General features: G+C 46.3%; 1 protein-coding gene across 6 annotated transcripts in view; it reads right to left on the reverse strand.

Annotated features, from left to right (window-relative positions):
- ZNF285 (zinc finger protein 285) overlaps positions 1-15,854 on the reverse strand; it is a 55,630-nt gene extending 39,776 nt beyond the window's left edge. For 3 of the 6 annotated variants that reach the window (XR_015244936.1, XM_086690038.1, XM_086690036.1), the window contains exons 1-2: positions 12,676-12,902; positions 1,892-1,949 (exon numbers count right to left, since the gene is read on the reverse strand). Coding sequence is in view for 2 of the 6 variants with exons in the window: in XM_086690036.1 (XP_086546162.1) it covers positions 1,892-1,906 (15 nt within the window). In the remaining 4 variants the exon portion in view is untranslated. The other 3 variants (XR_015244934.1, XM_086690035.1, XM_086690037.1) reach the window with 3 other exon arrangements.
- Positions 15,855-16,358: the final 504 nt, after the last annotated feature.

A 16,358-nucleotide genomic window follows, 5' to 3' on the forward strand; every position in this document is an offset into this window, starting at 1 on the left:
TGAATGACAGCAAACAGAAGCATTTTTGAGATAATCGGGGAAAACTGATTATTGCCTGGGTATTAGATGATACCAAAGAACAACTTGATAATCTCAGTCATTTTTTTTCTATCGTCAGTAGAAATACATACTGAAGTATATAGAGGAGAATGGTAACTCAGATTGCTATTTAACAAAATTCTCTCACACTCCCCAACGCCGCTACAAGACCAGAGTGCATTTCATTGCCCCGTGACTTTGGATTTGGCTCCACGACTTGTTCCAGCTCTGAGCCTAGGCCTTTAAGAGGTCTCGAATGTTTCCACTTGCTTCCTTCCTCCTCTGCCACCACCCAACACATCCAAGCTAACCGATAAAACTGCTACCACGAGCAGAATGCTACCAAATAAATATCTCTGGCACTGACTTTGGGACCGGGCGGTAATGGTTGAGGAAACTGTTAGCAGAGGCTGGAAAAACGGTCGCCTGGGTGATACAGTGTGAAACACTTGGCAAAACAGTTGCTGGCAATAATTTAGAAGCTAGAAAATGTCCCTAAGGAGAAGGGGTGGACTCAGGCAAGATGGCGTCCAGGCAGAGGACAGGAGCGGGAGCGCATTTATGGTAGTTCGCACCCGAGCTGCTCTAAGAAAGTAATGGGCTCAGAACAAAACCAATACAAACCAAAACAACGTGCTATCGGGATCTTCTTTTCAAATGCTTTGGGAAAGAAAAAAAGGAAAGCGAGAACGAGATCGATGAAGCAGATGTGGCAAAACGTTGAGCCTGCGCTCTACATCGGCATTCATAGTACTCTTTTCCCTTTTTGTGTATTTTCATAATTTAAACATTTTTCATGATTTAAAAAAATCACGGCTGCACCCTCGGATGGCCTTTTTGATGCATCAACTTGGCTAGACTACGGTCCCATTATTGAAGCAAAAATCAATCTAGGTGTTGCTGTGAAGATGTTTTGTAGAGGTGATTAAAGTCCATAATCAGATGACTTTGAAGGAGATTATTTTAAATAATCTGGGTGGGCCTGACTCAATCAGTTGAAGGGCCTTCAGACCAGAAGTGAGGCTTCCCTAAGAGAAAAAATTCTACCTGTAGACAGCAGTCCCAGTCTGTATCTAAGAGTTCCAGCCCGCCCTGGGATTTCCAATTTGCCCTGCACCCCGCCCCCACCCCCAGTCACATAAAAGAAATCTCACCCAAATCTCTTCTTAATATATATCTCATGTTGTTCCTACTTCATTGGTTGAACCCTGATGGACATATACCCATTCAAATCCTGCCACTTATGTGGACTGGACCCCGCACTACTCAGAGTGTGGTCATGTATGTACTGACCACGCACTCGAATGTTGTGGCAATGCTGCATTGCCATAGAAGTTTCTGGGGCGCCTGGGTGGCTCAGTCGGTTAAGTGTCTGACTTCGGCTCAGGTCACGATCTCACGGTCCATGAGTTGGAGCCCTGCATTGGGCTCTGCACTGACAGCTCAGAGCCTGGAGCCTGCTTCCGATTCTGTGTCTCCCTCTCTCTCTCTCTGCCCCTCCCCGGCACGTGCTCGCTCTCTCTCTCTCTCTCTCTCTCAAAAATAAACATTAAAAGCTTCTGGATTCTTCCTTTTGATTGCTGTATTGATCTCTCTGTGACAAGCAGCTCATAGACTGGCACTTGTGTGCGAGCCACACTTGGAATAGCCTGAACTAGGCATCCTGACATCTCTGAGCCTGTTCCTTCCTTTCTGCAAAGGGAGTTAACACCACCTCTCTCACACAGCTGTTAGGAGCAAGGTGAAGTGTCTAAGACACGGCCGCCACTCAAAACTTGGCCATTTCCTTGCAGAAAATAGCTCCCCAGAAGGGACGTGGTATTTAAGAGGGAGAAAGGAAACCTTGACTTACCCGGAACTTAACCATACTGTCTTCCTCTTGGAAAGAGTGGGATCCCGAGAACGCAGAACTGCAAAGAAAGAATCCATGAGAGTGTGGGTTTAACAAATTCCGAGTAAATCCTGGTTTCTTCTTTTTTTTTAAACTTTTTTTTAATGTTTATTTATTTTTGAGAGAGAGAGAGAGAGAGATACAGAGAGTGTGAGCAGGGGAGGGGCAGAGAGAGACAGAGACACAGAATCTGAAGCAGGCTCCAGGCTCTGAGCTGTCAGCACAGGGCCCGACGTGGGGCTCGAACTCACATGCAGTGAGTTCATGACCTGAGCCAAAGTCTGACATTTAACCAACTGAGCCACCCAGGTGCCCCTGTCCTGGTTTCTTCTTATCTGTACAATTTTTTCACGCGTTCTTCCCTCCCAAGGTATCTTTACCTCTCTTCTCGTTCTCAACGGACTGAATCTCACCCCCCCAAGCCTTCTCCCCTGCCCGCATTCCACCCAGGCTCTCCTGTCACTCCTGTCTCGCTCCTCAAACTTTTCAGTCAAAACTGCCATGCTTTTCCTTTTCTCAGACTTGCGAATGTGTTGACCTCACCTGCATCCTAGTCATTCCGGAAAACGGGCTCCAGAATTTCTGACTTGGAGAGTGATCTCAGCATGACGGGGGAACCTTCTTTTGCTTCCACTTTCACATGCAAATTACTGTGTAACCAGGACCTGGAAGCTGAAGAACTTTCAGTTAGCTGAGATCTTACAAAACAACCTCTCTCCAGCACCCATTCTACGCTCTGGGACCCTGTGACTTTTTCAAGTACTGATGACACAGCTACAACGTGGAAGGCACACTCTGCTCTGGAAAAGCTCACGGGATGGAGCGAGGAACTCTCTAGATCTGCTGGTGGACAGAAGCAGGTAGAAGGAAGCCCTGGGAACTTGGCACTCTACATCCACTCAACTCCCTTCCCTGTCCTGCCTGTAGCAGGAGACCCCCTTGCCCTCCAGCTTCCAGTTGAACTTAGCCAATAGGGCAAGTCAGCAGGAGATCCAGGGAAGGGACATAAGTGAAGTCAGAGTATTTCCCCAGCTCTTTCCTGGAGTTGCTTTGGACCGGCTGTTTCATACCCCTTGACCAAAGGTCACAGCACCCATCAGTGACCCTCCTCTCCAAAGATTAAAGGATAAAAACCAAAGACCATGTCTCTGTCTTCTCAGATAGTGCTTCTCAAAACTACCTGGGGGCGCCTGGGGGGCTCAGTCAGTTAAGAGTCCGACTTCAGCTCAGGTCATGATCTCATGGTTTATGGGTTCGAGCCCCATGTCGGGCTGTGTGCTGACAGCGCAGAGCCTGGAGCCTGCTTCAGATTCTTTGTCTCCCCCACCGCCTCTCTCTCTGCCCCTCCCTGGCTCTCACTGTCTCTCTCTCAAAAATAAATAAACATTAAAAAAAATTTTTTTTTTAAACTACCTGTTGTGACAGGTGTGTGGGTAGCTCAATTGGTTAAGCATACAACTCCTGATTTCAGCTCATGTCAGCATCTCAGTTTGTGAGATTGAGCCCCGCATCAGGCTCTGTGCTAAGCATTGGAGCCTGCTTGTGATTCTCTCTCTCTCCCTGTCTCTCTCTGCCTTTCCCCTGCTCACACTTGCTCTCTCTCTCTTTCAAAATAAATAAATAAACATTAAAAAAAAAAACTACCTGTGGTGAAGGACCAGTTTCATGTTATTTTCACTGTTATTTTCATCTGTCACTGACCAATATTTTGGTAAAATACAGTTAAAAAGAAATTTCTAACTGGACAGTAACATGCAGAAAAATTAAACTGGACCACTTTCTTACACCATACACAAAAATAAAATCAAAATGGATATAAGACCTAAATGTGAGACAGGAAACCATCAAAACCCTAGAGGAGTAAACAGGCAACAACCTCTTTGACCTTGGCTGCAACAACTTCTTATTCGACATGTCTCCGAAGGCGAAGGAGATAAAAGCCAAAATGAACTACTAGGACCTCATCAAGATAAAAAGCTTCTGCACGGCAAAGGAAACAATCAACAAAACTAAAAGGCGACTGACAGAATGGGAGAAGATATTTGCAAATGACATATCGGATAAAGGGTTAATATCCAAATGATATACAGAACTTACCAAACTCAACACCTGAAAAAAAAAAAATAATCCAATGAAGAAATGGGCAGAAGACATGAACTGACACTTTTACAAAGAAGACATCCAGATGGCCTACTGGCCACACTGACACATGAAAAGATTCTCAGCGTCACTCATCATCAGGGAAAGACAAATCAAAGCCACACTGAGATACCACCTCACACCTGTCAGAATGGCTAACATTCACAATTCAGGAAACAACAGATGTTGGCGAGGATGTGGAGAAAGGGGAACCCTCTTGCATTGTTGGTGGGAATGCAAACTGGTGCAGCCACTCTGAAAAACAGCATGGAGGTTCCTTGAAAAATTAAAAATAGAGCTACCCTGTGACCCAGAAATAGCACTGCTAGGAAATTACCCAAGGGATACAGGAGTGCTGATGCATAGGGCACTGGTACCCCCAATGTTTACAGCAGCGCTTTCAACAATAGCCAAACTATGGAAAGAGCCCAAATGCCCATCAACTGACGAATGGATAAAGAAGATGTGGTTTATATATACAATGGAACACTACTTGGCAACGAGAAAGAATGAAAGCCTGCCATTTGCAGCAATGTGGATGGAACTGGAGGATATTATGTTAAGTGAAATAAGTCAGTGAGAGAAAGACAGATATTATGTTTTCACTCATATGTGGAACTTGAGAAACTTAACAGAAGACCATGGGGGAAGGGAAGGGGAAAAAGTGGTTTCAGAGAGGGAGGAAAACCCATAAGAGACTCTTAAATACAGAGAACAAACTGAGGGTTGATGGAGGGGGAGCGGGGGGAGAGGGAAAAATGGGTGATGGGCATTGAGGAGGGCACTTGTTGGATAAGCAACGGGTGTTGTATGTAAGCGATGAATCACGGGAATCTATCCGCAAAACCAAGAGCACACTGTATACACTGTATGATAGCTAACTTGACAACAAATTATATTTTAAAATAAATAAATAAAATAAAATAAAAATACAGAAAAAAGTAAAAAGAAATTTCTAGAAAAAGTACATACTTAGGCATACAAATTACAAGCCCATTTTTAAATCATCAGATTGATCAGTTATCATACAATTGCTAGAACTGATACACAAATTTTTCAAGGTTTACACTCAATTTCTGAAATTATCTGGTCACAGACCAATAACACTTAGCTCTCCGACTGGCCCCAGTCTGCTGGCCACCCCGCGAGCAGCTTGCAGGGTTACAGGATCAGGTTAATAGAATACAAAATGACTTTTTGGCAAATCTTCACCCTTTCCCCCCACTCCTTTACTACCTCTTGTAGAAAGCATAAATCGCCTTATTCTGGGCTCCCACAAAGATTTGTTAAACCCCTAAGTACAGTGCTAATCGCATTCTGATCTAAGTCCTGAAGCAGGACAGAGACCAGGTCCCCACGGCAACCTCTGGAGGGGAAGAGGAGCTGCAGGGAAAGCAACAATTGAATCTGGAACTTCAGGTGCCAAGAAACACAATCAGAAAGAGAAGCCCCGGGGCTCCTGGGTGGCTCAGTCAGCTGAGCACCTGACTTCAGCTCAGGTCACATGATCTCACAGTTTGTGAGTTTGAGCCCACATGGGCTCTCTGTGGTCAGCACAGAGCCCGCTTCAGATCCTCTGTCCCTCCCTCCCTCTGCCCCCTACCCCTTGTTCTCTCTCTTTCTCTCTAAAAAATAAGCATAAAAAAAAAAAAAAAAGAAATATAAGCCCCGAGTTTTCCCCAAAACCCTGCTTCCAGATTCCTGACTCTTCTTAGAAGTTCCAGAGGATTCAAAACGGAGAGAGATGTGCCTAGCAATCCTGTGTAATCATCTCAGGAACGGGACGAACACCATTTCTTCTGTGTGCATGAGGGTGAATGTCATGTGATAATGCCAAAGTGGTTCGTCTGTCATCTGTGAGTATCTGAGCCGGAGGGCTCTACCAGAGCTGGCTTCAGCCCTCAGCCCTCAGGGCCTGTGGCAGGACGGCAGGCAGGGCTGTCTCTAGTCCATGCCAATATGCCTTTGAGCATATTAGAAAATGTGTCCCTTCTTCAAGATACTTTTCTTCCACCTGTTGGAAAATTCTTATCACATACTGATTTTTGTTAGAATAAAGCAACGGAGCACTTTTATTGCTACATGCTGAAAATTGCATGTGTCCTATATGAATAGTATGCCTTTGATGTGGTCTCCTTGTGCAGTACGCAGCCTGCACAGATGTGCATAGCCGCCCTACCCCCAGAAAGCCTGTCCAAAAACTTAAAGGCTAGTGAGACATGGCTGTGTGCACATGACAAAGCCTGTCACTGGCCAGTTCAAGTGACTATGAAGTATAGGACTATGGGAGGGCTTTTCTAGTGACCTTCCCATATCCCCTGCCCATGGGGATCAGTCTTCTATGGTCAGACCACAGGATCTGGTACTGATGTCCACTACAACACTTTTCATATCCTACTTCAATTTTCCTGGTTACTTTTTGCTTTCTCTCCTGTAACATGTACTCCTAATGACTAGAAATTGTATCATTCGTGTACATATGGCAAGTTTAGCATGCAGTAGGTGCCAAATGAATGAATGAATGGAGAAGTCTGGGCCTTTGCCTGACTCAATTCTCAGACTGAAAAGATCAGATCTTGAAATCAAAGGTGCAAGGAAAACCCATGCATTGGGTATATGACCCATGCATTGAACGCTAACTAGGAGAAAACGCAGTAGAGCCTGGCTGTTTAAAAAAAAAAAAAATTAGACTCTGAAACCAGACTCCCTGGGTTCAAGGCGTGGCTTTGTCATCCACTGGCTGTGTGCCCTTGGTCGAACCAGCTCCTGGTGCCTTAGTTCCTTCCTCTGTACAAGACAGGATATCGAGAGAACCTATTTCTAAGTGTCATTGTGGGAACTCAGTAAGTTATGTCGTGCAAGGTGCTCAGAGTGCCTAGCATACAATAAGGAGTCAGTAAGTGTTGTGTACTGGGCTGTATGCTAAGTGCTCCAGATAAAAATGTAAGATTCAGTCCCTGATCAGGGTGCCTGGGTGACTCAGCCCGTTAAGCCTCTGATTTTGGCTCAGGTCATGATCTCGCGGTTTCTGAGTTCAAGCTCCTCATCGAGCTCTGTGCCAATAGCTCGGAGCCTGGAGCCTGCTTGGGATTCTGTGTCTCCCTCTCTCTCTCTCTGCTCCTCCCCTGCTCACTCTGTTTCTCTCACTCTCAAAAATAAACATACATTTAAAAAAAAAAAAACCCTAAAATTAAATAAATAAATAAATAAAAATAAAAGACATCCCTTTGGGGCACCTGGGTGGCTCAGTTGGTTGGTGTCCAATTGGCTCAGGTCATGATCTCGCGGTTTGTGGCTTTGAGCCCCATGTCTGGTTCTGTGCTGACAGCTCAGAGCCTGGAGCCTGCTTGGGATTCTGTGTCCCCCTCTCTCTCTGCCCCTCCCCAGCTCACGCTCTGTCTCTCTGGCTCTCAAAAATAAACATTAAAAAAAAAAAAAATCAGTCCCTGATCTAAAGGGGAGGCAAACTAGGGGGTGGAGAGGTGAGCCAGTAAATTCACTGGAACGTGAGAAGGGCTGCAGCAGATGTGGCTGCACAAAACTGAACAAAGACACAGGGAACAGAAACCCGACACAGCCTGAGAGGGCTCCAGGCTGTCAGGGAAGGCTTTCGAGAGATGATAATGGAACTGTAGCTGATGCCCAAAGAAACAGAAGGCATTTGCCCAACTGACAAGGAAGGAGAAGGCTAATGAAGAAGTGGCAATGTGGGCAAAAACACACAGGTGGGCAATGCTGCGGTCCCACCAAGGCCAGGAAGCACATGGGTATAGACTAGAACAGAGAGTCACAGGGCCAAGTCCGGCTAAGACAATGCCGGAGACATTACCAGGGGCCGATCCTGAAGAATCCTGAAGAGATTCAACATTGTGTTACTATTATTATCATTATTATTAATATTATTAATATTTATATTTATATAATTAATATTTAATTATATATTATATATTTTATATATTTATATATTTTTATATACATAAATATAAATTATATATATATTATATATATAATATATATAATTATATATTATATATATAGTTATATCATATAATTATATAATAGTTAATATTATTAATATTAATAAAATATTAATAAAATTATTAATATTTATTATTATTATTATTATTATTATTATTATTAACCTTCAAGTACCAGTTTGGGTGTTACTTCCGCAGGAAGCCCTCCTTGCTTATCTCCACCATATCACGCACCGTCTTCATCCGTTCAAGCCCCTATAACAAAACTACCACATACCGCGTGGTTTATAAAGAACAGAAATGTATTTGTCACAGTTCTGGAGGCCAGAAGCCCAAGATCACCGTTAGGTGAGGGCCCTCTTCTGGATCACAGACTTCTTGTCGTCTCCACCTCTCCTCACAGGGTGGACCAGGCAAGGGAGCCCTCTAGGCCCTCCTTTATAAGGGCATTGATCTTACTCACGAGGGCTCTGCCCTCAGGCCATAACCACCTTCAAAGCCCTGCCTCTTTTTTTTTTTTATTTTTTTTAAATATTATTTTTATTTTTATTTTTATTTTTGAAGGAGAGAGAGACCGAGCGTGAGCAGGGGAGGAGCAGAGAGAGAGGGAGACATAGAATTTGAAGCAGGCTCCAGGCTCCGAGCTGTCAGCCCAGAGCCCGACGCGGGGCTCGAACTCACAAACTGGGAGATCATGACCTGAGCCGAAGTCGGACGCTTAGCCGACTGAGCCACCCAGGCGCCCCAAAGCCCTGCCTCTTAATACCATCACGCTGGGCCTTGGGATTTCAAACATGTGAATTTCAGGGGATCCAAACATTCACACCATGGCAGATGCTGACTGTGGCTGGCATTTCTCCTATCGTAGCTCTATACTGTGGTTGTTTCATTATCTTCCACCCTTGGCCATAAGCTCAGAGAGAACAAGGATGGCATTGCCTCGTTCAACACATATTTATTAAGTGCCTACTGTATGCCAGGCAGGGATCTAGAAACTGAAGATATAGCAATAAGGGTTATGGAGGGAAAAAAAAAATGGGGCAGGGGGACAGGGAATGAAATGGGGTGGTCAGGAGAAGCCTCACGGGGGTGATCTGTGAGTAAAGACCTAACCTAGTAAAGGAGTGACCAACACAAATATCTGTACGGAGAACATTCTAGACAGAGCGTACAGCAAGGGTCAACACCCAGAGGTGGCAGCATGCGTGGCACGTGGCTAAAGTGGAGCGAGTGAGGGAAAGAATAATCAGAGACGAAAGAAAGGTAAATGCGAGCCAGATGGTATGCGGTCTTCCAGGCCGTTTCAAGGCTTTTGGCTGTTATCCTCATTAGGTGGGAATAAAGGCAGGGCTTTTGAACAGAGGAGTGACATGATCTAACTTAGGTATCAATAGGGTTATTCTGGCTGCTGTTAAGAATGGACTAACAGTGGCAAGACGGGAAGCAGAAGACCAGATGGTCGGTTATCACGACAATCCCACCAAGGGATGATGGCGTCTTGGGTCAGGGACACAGAGGTGGAGGCAGTGAGAAGTTGCTGGGGTCTGCGTTTATAATGAAGACACGGTCACTGGGCTCTGTCGATGGCTTCCATCCAGGATGGAAGGCAGGGGGTGGAGGCTTTGGCCTTGTTCACTGGAAGGATGGAGAAGGTTTTGTAGAGCCGGGTTTTGCAGCCGATTAGGAGCTCAGTTTTGGAAATAGTGGGTTTGAGGTGTTGAAAAACACCCCCATAGCGTGAGAAGTGAGGCAGAGGATTCATTTTCAGAAGTACCAAACAAAAGCTGGGCAGTCTAGTTAACAGTAGGTTTACAAAGTACTGGAAATATGTATAAAACCCCGCCCTGCCCGGACCCACAGCGGAGTCCCAAACCCTTGGAAACTTCACTTCCTAGTCCTCCTTCCCCTCTCTGTTTCGCAGGCTTATTTTCACGGGCTTATTTTTGTGGACTTTGCAATGAGCATGTGCCAAGGAATAAAGGGAGGAGGGACTGAAAGTCTCTGGTCATCTCAGGGAATGTACATTTGTTCTAATCAGACCGCTTTATGGCATAGGCATATGGGCGTAGGCAACGCCTGGGTAAGGCTGTGACCTCTGTAGTGCTCAGCCAATGAGGAATCAGGGGAGGGGCTTCACACTAGGAGATAAATTGTCTGCTGTAACTGCCCCGAGTGTGGCTGTCCCTCAGACACCAGCTCTTGCAAGAACGTTGATTAAAGCCTCACTTCACTGTGCTCCCAGTCTCCTTGTCCCTCCTTTGATTGGGTCGGTGGGCTGATTTCTCACTCATATTTACAGAGATAGAAGAAAAAAATTATCCCCTTCACAAGAGACAAAAGACATAAAATACCTATGAATCAATTTCATTAAGAATACGAGGGCCTGGGTGGCTCAATCAGTTAAGTGGCCCACTTTGGCTAGGTCATGATCTCGTGAGTTTCAGCCCCGCATCAGGCTCTGTGCTGACAGCTCGGAGCCTGGAGCCTGCTTTGGATTCTGTGTCTCCCTCCTTCTCTGCCCCTCCCCCACTCTCTCTCTCTCTCCCTCCAAAATAAATAAACATTAAAAAAAGTTTTTTTAAAGAATAGATGAAAACCTCAGAATTTTATTGAGACACTTGAAGCGCTGACCACACCTCTGAGCTCACAGCGTCTCACGGGGCCCAAGGGTCTAGTCTGAGAGGGAATTTGCGATGTCTGGCTCCCACATACTATATGCAGCTAGGAGCAAAATTCAACCTTTCTATGCTTCCTCAGAGCACCTCCTAGCTAGTTCATTGTAAAGCTGTTTCAAAAACATTTTATTATAAACCTTTCAAACACATGCAGAGGTAGACAGACTAGCAGAATGAACCCCAGGTACCAATCATGCAGCTTAAGCAATTATCAACGTGCGGCCACTCTTATTTCAACCATACTGCTACCTATTCCCAACGTACTCACTTATTATTTTGAAGCATACCCCTGACACCATATTCATCATATTGTCTAATCCAAACATACGTCATTACGTAGCTCTAAAAGATGTGAAATAGTTTTTTTTTTTTTAACGTTTATTTATTTTTGGGACAGAGAGAGACAGAGCATGAATGGGGGAGGGGCAGAGAGAGAGGGAGACACAGAATCGGAAGCAGGTTCCAGGCTCTGAGCCATCAGCCCAGAGCCCGACGCGGGGCTTGAACTCACGGACCATGAGATCGTGACCTGAGCTGAAGTCGGACGCTCAACCGACTGAGCCACCCAGGCGCCCCGTGAAATAGTTTTAAAAGTGCTAACATTACACCTCAAATAATTAACATCAATTCTCTAATTTTATCAAATGGAGAGGCAGTTTGCAACCGAACAATTTGCCATTTGCTCTTTATGTCTAATCAGCCTCAAAGTTTGCATTCCCCGCCTCTCGGCATGCAAGGTGAGGTTGGGGTTAATCATTTGGGGCAGTTCTTTTCAAACTATTCAGAGACTACTCTAGATGTCTAACTAGAGGGAGGAGAAAAGCCAAGAGGTAAGCAGAATTAGGGCTCCCCGGAAAAAGACAGAAGAGACATAGCTGGGTTTTTTTGTTTTGTTTGTTTGGTTTTGGTGGTGGGGGGTGGTTGACATAGCTTCTTGACATAAGAAAAGTCATTTTTATGTCCTGGCCCTCTTGTGATCTAAGCCTGACTGGCACCTGACACTACTTGCCAGAAGCACATTTCTTGCAGAACTCCCTGCGATATGTTGAAATTGCAGAATAGACCTCGGTAGTTAACGGTTTTAAGGGAACAAAAAAGAATGTAAGAATACATAGCCACTTTCAGGCCACGAGATAGCCTAATCATATTTGGGACAATAAATCGATGGTAAAACTCCCAGTGCTGACTCCAAAGTGAAGCGTGGCCTGAAGCACATTCCTGAGTAATCTTTGCAGGATCTAAACCCCTTTGAGCACCCAGATCCCAGACCAAGTGAGGCCAGAGAATTGATGATGCTGACCCTTGCCGGCCCTCATGACTTCAACCAACTAAGACCCCTCATGACTTCAACCAACTAAGACCCGGACTCGCCCACTTTAAGATGACTTTTGCCCCACTGCGCAAGACCCTTCATGAATATGTATGCACCCTTAGCTTAAAACTTCCCCAGTTTTATTGTTCCAGGAGACACTGCTTTGGGAAATATCCCGGGTGTTCCCCTTTACTCGTTGCAAGTAAAATCCTTCCTTTTCCTTTTCTCTTTGTTTTTTGTTTGTTTGTTTGTTTGTTTGTTTGTTTGTTTGGCTTGGTTGTGTCCTTTAGCTCAACACTTACCAAGAGGTGAACCCAGTTTGGGGTAACAAGATACCCCCCTGGAGACAGAGCTACCAGATGCCAAGCCCAGCGTTCAGAAGCCAAGATTCCAGAAACCTTGGGGTGCTGAGCTCGAACCGCCCCCCTGCCAACCCCAGGGATGAACAGACCAAGCCGTCCCCCATACTCGGAGATGAACTGCTGGGCCCGTCCCTCTCCCCAGTCGGGGACGCCTGGCCCAGACCATTATCCCCCAAACATGAGCCAACGCCCTCCGCCCCCCCCCCCCCCCCCGCTTGGATCTGGAGATGAACATTCCAAGACTGACACCAATCCCGACGCGGGGATGCACAGCTCCTACCTCCAAAACCTGCAGAGGCACTACCGGAGCCAGTCCCCCCAAATCCAGCTCAAGCTCGCCCACCTCTTCCCAAGGAATGCCGGGCGAGCACCTCAACACTCCGCCCCGCCAAGAAGGCTCTTTCATTGGCCACCAGTCCCCGCTTCCAACTCCTCCCACCTAGCAACAGGGCGCGATCACGACTATACACCCTCCACCCCTAGCGCCTCCGACCGGGGCGCGGTCCGGGCTGGACTCACCTCAGCGCCCCAAACAAGGTCGCCCACGGCGCCCGCCGGAGCCCATAACGCATGCGCAGGAAAGTCTGCGGACTACAATCCCCAGAAGCCCCTGCGCCGCAGCAGCCAGGAGGCCCGTGCCCCTGGTGGGGTCACCCGCACGCCAGTCATTTACCTAAAACGAAAATGACAACAATCGCAAGAGTGGTAAAATAACAGTGAAATGCTAGCAATAATGAAAACAAATCACTCTCCCCCCGTGATAATAAAGGAGAGGCAAGATTCTCTTACCACCTGGAAATGAGCACTTGTTCCCATTTTAGTGAAAATCCTTTACAGGTTCTTAACTCTGCAGACATACCCTTTAATTTTATAAACACGCAATTTTTCAATTAAAATGTATTTAAATACCCTTTTCACGGCTTGTTTCCATTGAAGGGGACTCTGGAAGATCTTCCACACTTCAGAGCTGACACAGTCCTGTGATAGGTTTCTCCTCTGAAGCAGAAAGAACTAACAACCAGTGCCTTCTGTTTTTAATCAGGGGATAGCACGAGTCTGGGTGGGTGGTGGGTGGAGGTCTTATAAGAGGTCTATTTCTACAAATCACGAAGACACGGGAAGTTTTCAGATTCCCTTTGAGAAGTCTCCGCTCTTGGGACTTACTTTTTGCATTTTAAGATTCCTGTTAGAGAAAGTGTCTTTCTTTTTGTGCCATCATGGGGTAAGAAAATTGTAGGATTTCCCTAGAGGCCCACAATTCTCGCCTGGAGGAAAGCACCAAAACAAAACAAAACAAAACAAAACAAACCCCAAAACAAAACAAAACAAAACAAAACACAAAAACAAAAACAAAAAACGGGTGAGAACACATTCTCTCTTTGCTAGCTCTGGTCCTAGACATGGGAGATAATTGAAGACCCCCATCGCCATGCCTTGGCAGGAGCTGGAGAAATAATATCCAACTATCAACTGGCGTTGCAACTTAGGCACATAAAGAGAACAGCAAAATTCTTTTGGCCTATCCCTGTCTATTGATATCTTGACATTAGTTTCCTCATGATGGAAAAAAAAAGTGCAATCTTCCAGGGCTGGGAGTCATCCTTAATTTTGGCAGATACTAAGTCTTTTTACTGGATAGAGGGGGATGTTTTCTTTAACGTGCTTCAGTAATATCTGCCATAAATACGTCAATTCTCCACGTTTGCATTAATTTATTCTGTAGCCTCTCCTTTTTTTTTTTAACATATATTTTTTAACATTTATTTATTTTTGGGAGACAGAGAGTGAGAGGGGAAGGGGCAGAGAGAGAGAGAGACACAGAATCTGAAGCAGGCTCCAGGCTCTGAGCTGTCAGCAGAGAGCCCAGCGTGGGGCTGGAACTCACGGACCGCGAGATCATGACCTGAGCTGAAGTCGGACGCTCAACTGACTGAGCCACCCAGGCGCCCCTTAGCCTCTCCTTTTTGACCTCTCTCCTACTACATTCTCGATTGCCCACTCTGCTCCAACCACAGCGGGCTTAATGGTTGTATCCCCAGTGCTTGGACCCACAGTGCCTGACACATAGTACCTCTCGATTCATCAAATTTCAGTCAGAAGTAACAATTCAAGAGATAAAGATGATACGCATGTACTCCTGATGGCCAAATTGCATGACACCGTGTTACACCGGGACCCTGGGGTCCAAGGCAACAACAGGCTTAGGTGTTTTCAGTGCTGTGAGCAACACAGCTGGATGCAGGAGATCTCCCAAGTGTGTGAATGTCTGACCTGCTATCCTATCACCTCATCCTAGTGGGTGCTGGTAGATTACCTCACCAAATTGGCATGCTTTCTTCTCCATCTGGTGATGGAATAATACTAGGCTGCGTTTTATACCTGAAATATTTATATTCAGGCTAACGACTGTTCTGAGGAACAGTTACACCTCGTCTGGACCCACAAAAGCTGCTTGGGGATAGGTAGCTTAAATCTCTGACTCTACCTTATAAAATGACCACATGTCAACCTGTTGCTAGGACACAGCCTTACTGTCACAATACACTTCATACTCTATACCAGACTCGCCTCCCCAACCAACCCACTTCCGTTAGAGCCAACTCGTTCAACATCATTCTTGGTATGCTACCGAGCATTCCATCGCTGACTCCACTCTGCAGATGGTGCTCTCACAACTCTCCAAACGCCCTGAAACTTGTATTAACCTTTCTACCATATGACATTCAAAGAATGACAACAGAGTAACACCTCACTTCACTTGCTGCTGCTGATTTTGCACGGAAAGCACCGCGCTTTTACACCCAACGCAAACCAATCCATAGCGGTTACAGCACTGCCCTTGACTCTCTTGTAGCCCTTGCTGCCACTGAAATACCAGCAGCCGATTGGCAGCTGGGTAACCTGTAGGCAACCCAGTGGCATCTCAAGGCCAGCCTCCGGCAGGTAGAATGATCAGGGCACATCTACAAAAGTTGACTGTTGCCACAACCATTCCAACCGTGTGATTCTCCCACGCTTGTTAATAGGTATGGTAGTTTCAAGACACACCCACGAATTCTCTGGTCCTCCTTCCAGGAGGCCTACTGCCCCTTCCCATAAACTAGTGGCTCCGACGGAACAGAAGAAAGCAGAAGTGATGGCGATTTCAGGGTCAAAAAAGGCACTGTGGCTTCTTGCTTGCTCTCTCCCCTCTGCTCACTTGCTCTGAGGGAAGTCTGTTGCCCTGTCATGAGGGCGCTCAGGCAGTCCTGTACAGAAGCCCATGCGGTGAGGATCTTAGACGTTTTTCAACAGCCACTGAGGAACTGAGGCCTCCTGTTCAAGGCTCTTTTGTGCCCAGAGCCATCTTGGAAGCAGATCCTTTAAGCCCTGGTCAGGCATTCAGAAGACTGTAGCTGCAGGCAGCATCTGACAGCCAGTTCCAGAACACTGGGGATGTGCTGCCCAGTTTCAAGAATCTGAGGTCCTCCTTTGGAAAGCCAGTAAGCGAGTTGAACTTTTCGACCACAAACCTTGAAGGTCTGAGGTGTAGGAATGGCGTCTACACTGGCTCTTTGGCTCTAAAACCCACCCCACGATTGGAAGGAATCACCCTGCTGCTGTTCCATAAAATACTGGAGATTTTCTTCAAGCCCCCTTCTCTAAGCTAACCATTGCACTCTGCTCGACTCCCAGACATGCTAACTGTTCGCTTAGATAGAAGGTGCCCCTCGCCCACCTCCCTGACGTTCTTTGTCTAGTAGCCCAGGCAGCAGAGAGGAGCTCAGCCTGGACTGTGCCCCAGGTCTCCAGCCTCCCGGATGAAGAAGTCAGACTCCCGGGAATGCCCTCTGCGAAGCCAGGCTTGGGGGCTCACTGGTCCCAGAGGGTCAGGATGCAGACCGGAGCACCACAGCTCCTCCCGGTTCTCCAGATCACCTCGTTTCTGCCCAAGCCAAAAAAAAATTATGCAGCCTCTGAAAG

Source organism: Puma concolor, chromosome E2 (genome assembly GCF_028749965.1).
Source record: "Puma concolor isolate L17-30 chromosome E2, mPumCon1.1.hap2, whole genome shotgun sequence".
In the NCBI taxonomy this organism is placed as follows: Eukaryota; Metazoa; Chordata; class Mammalia; order Carnivora; family Felidae; genus Puma; species Puma concolor.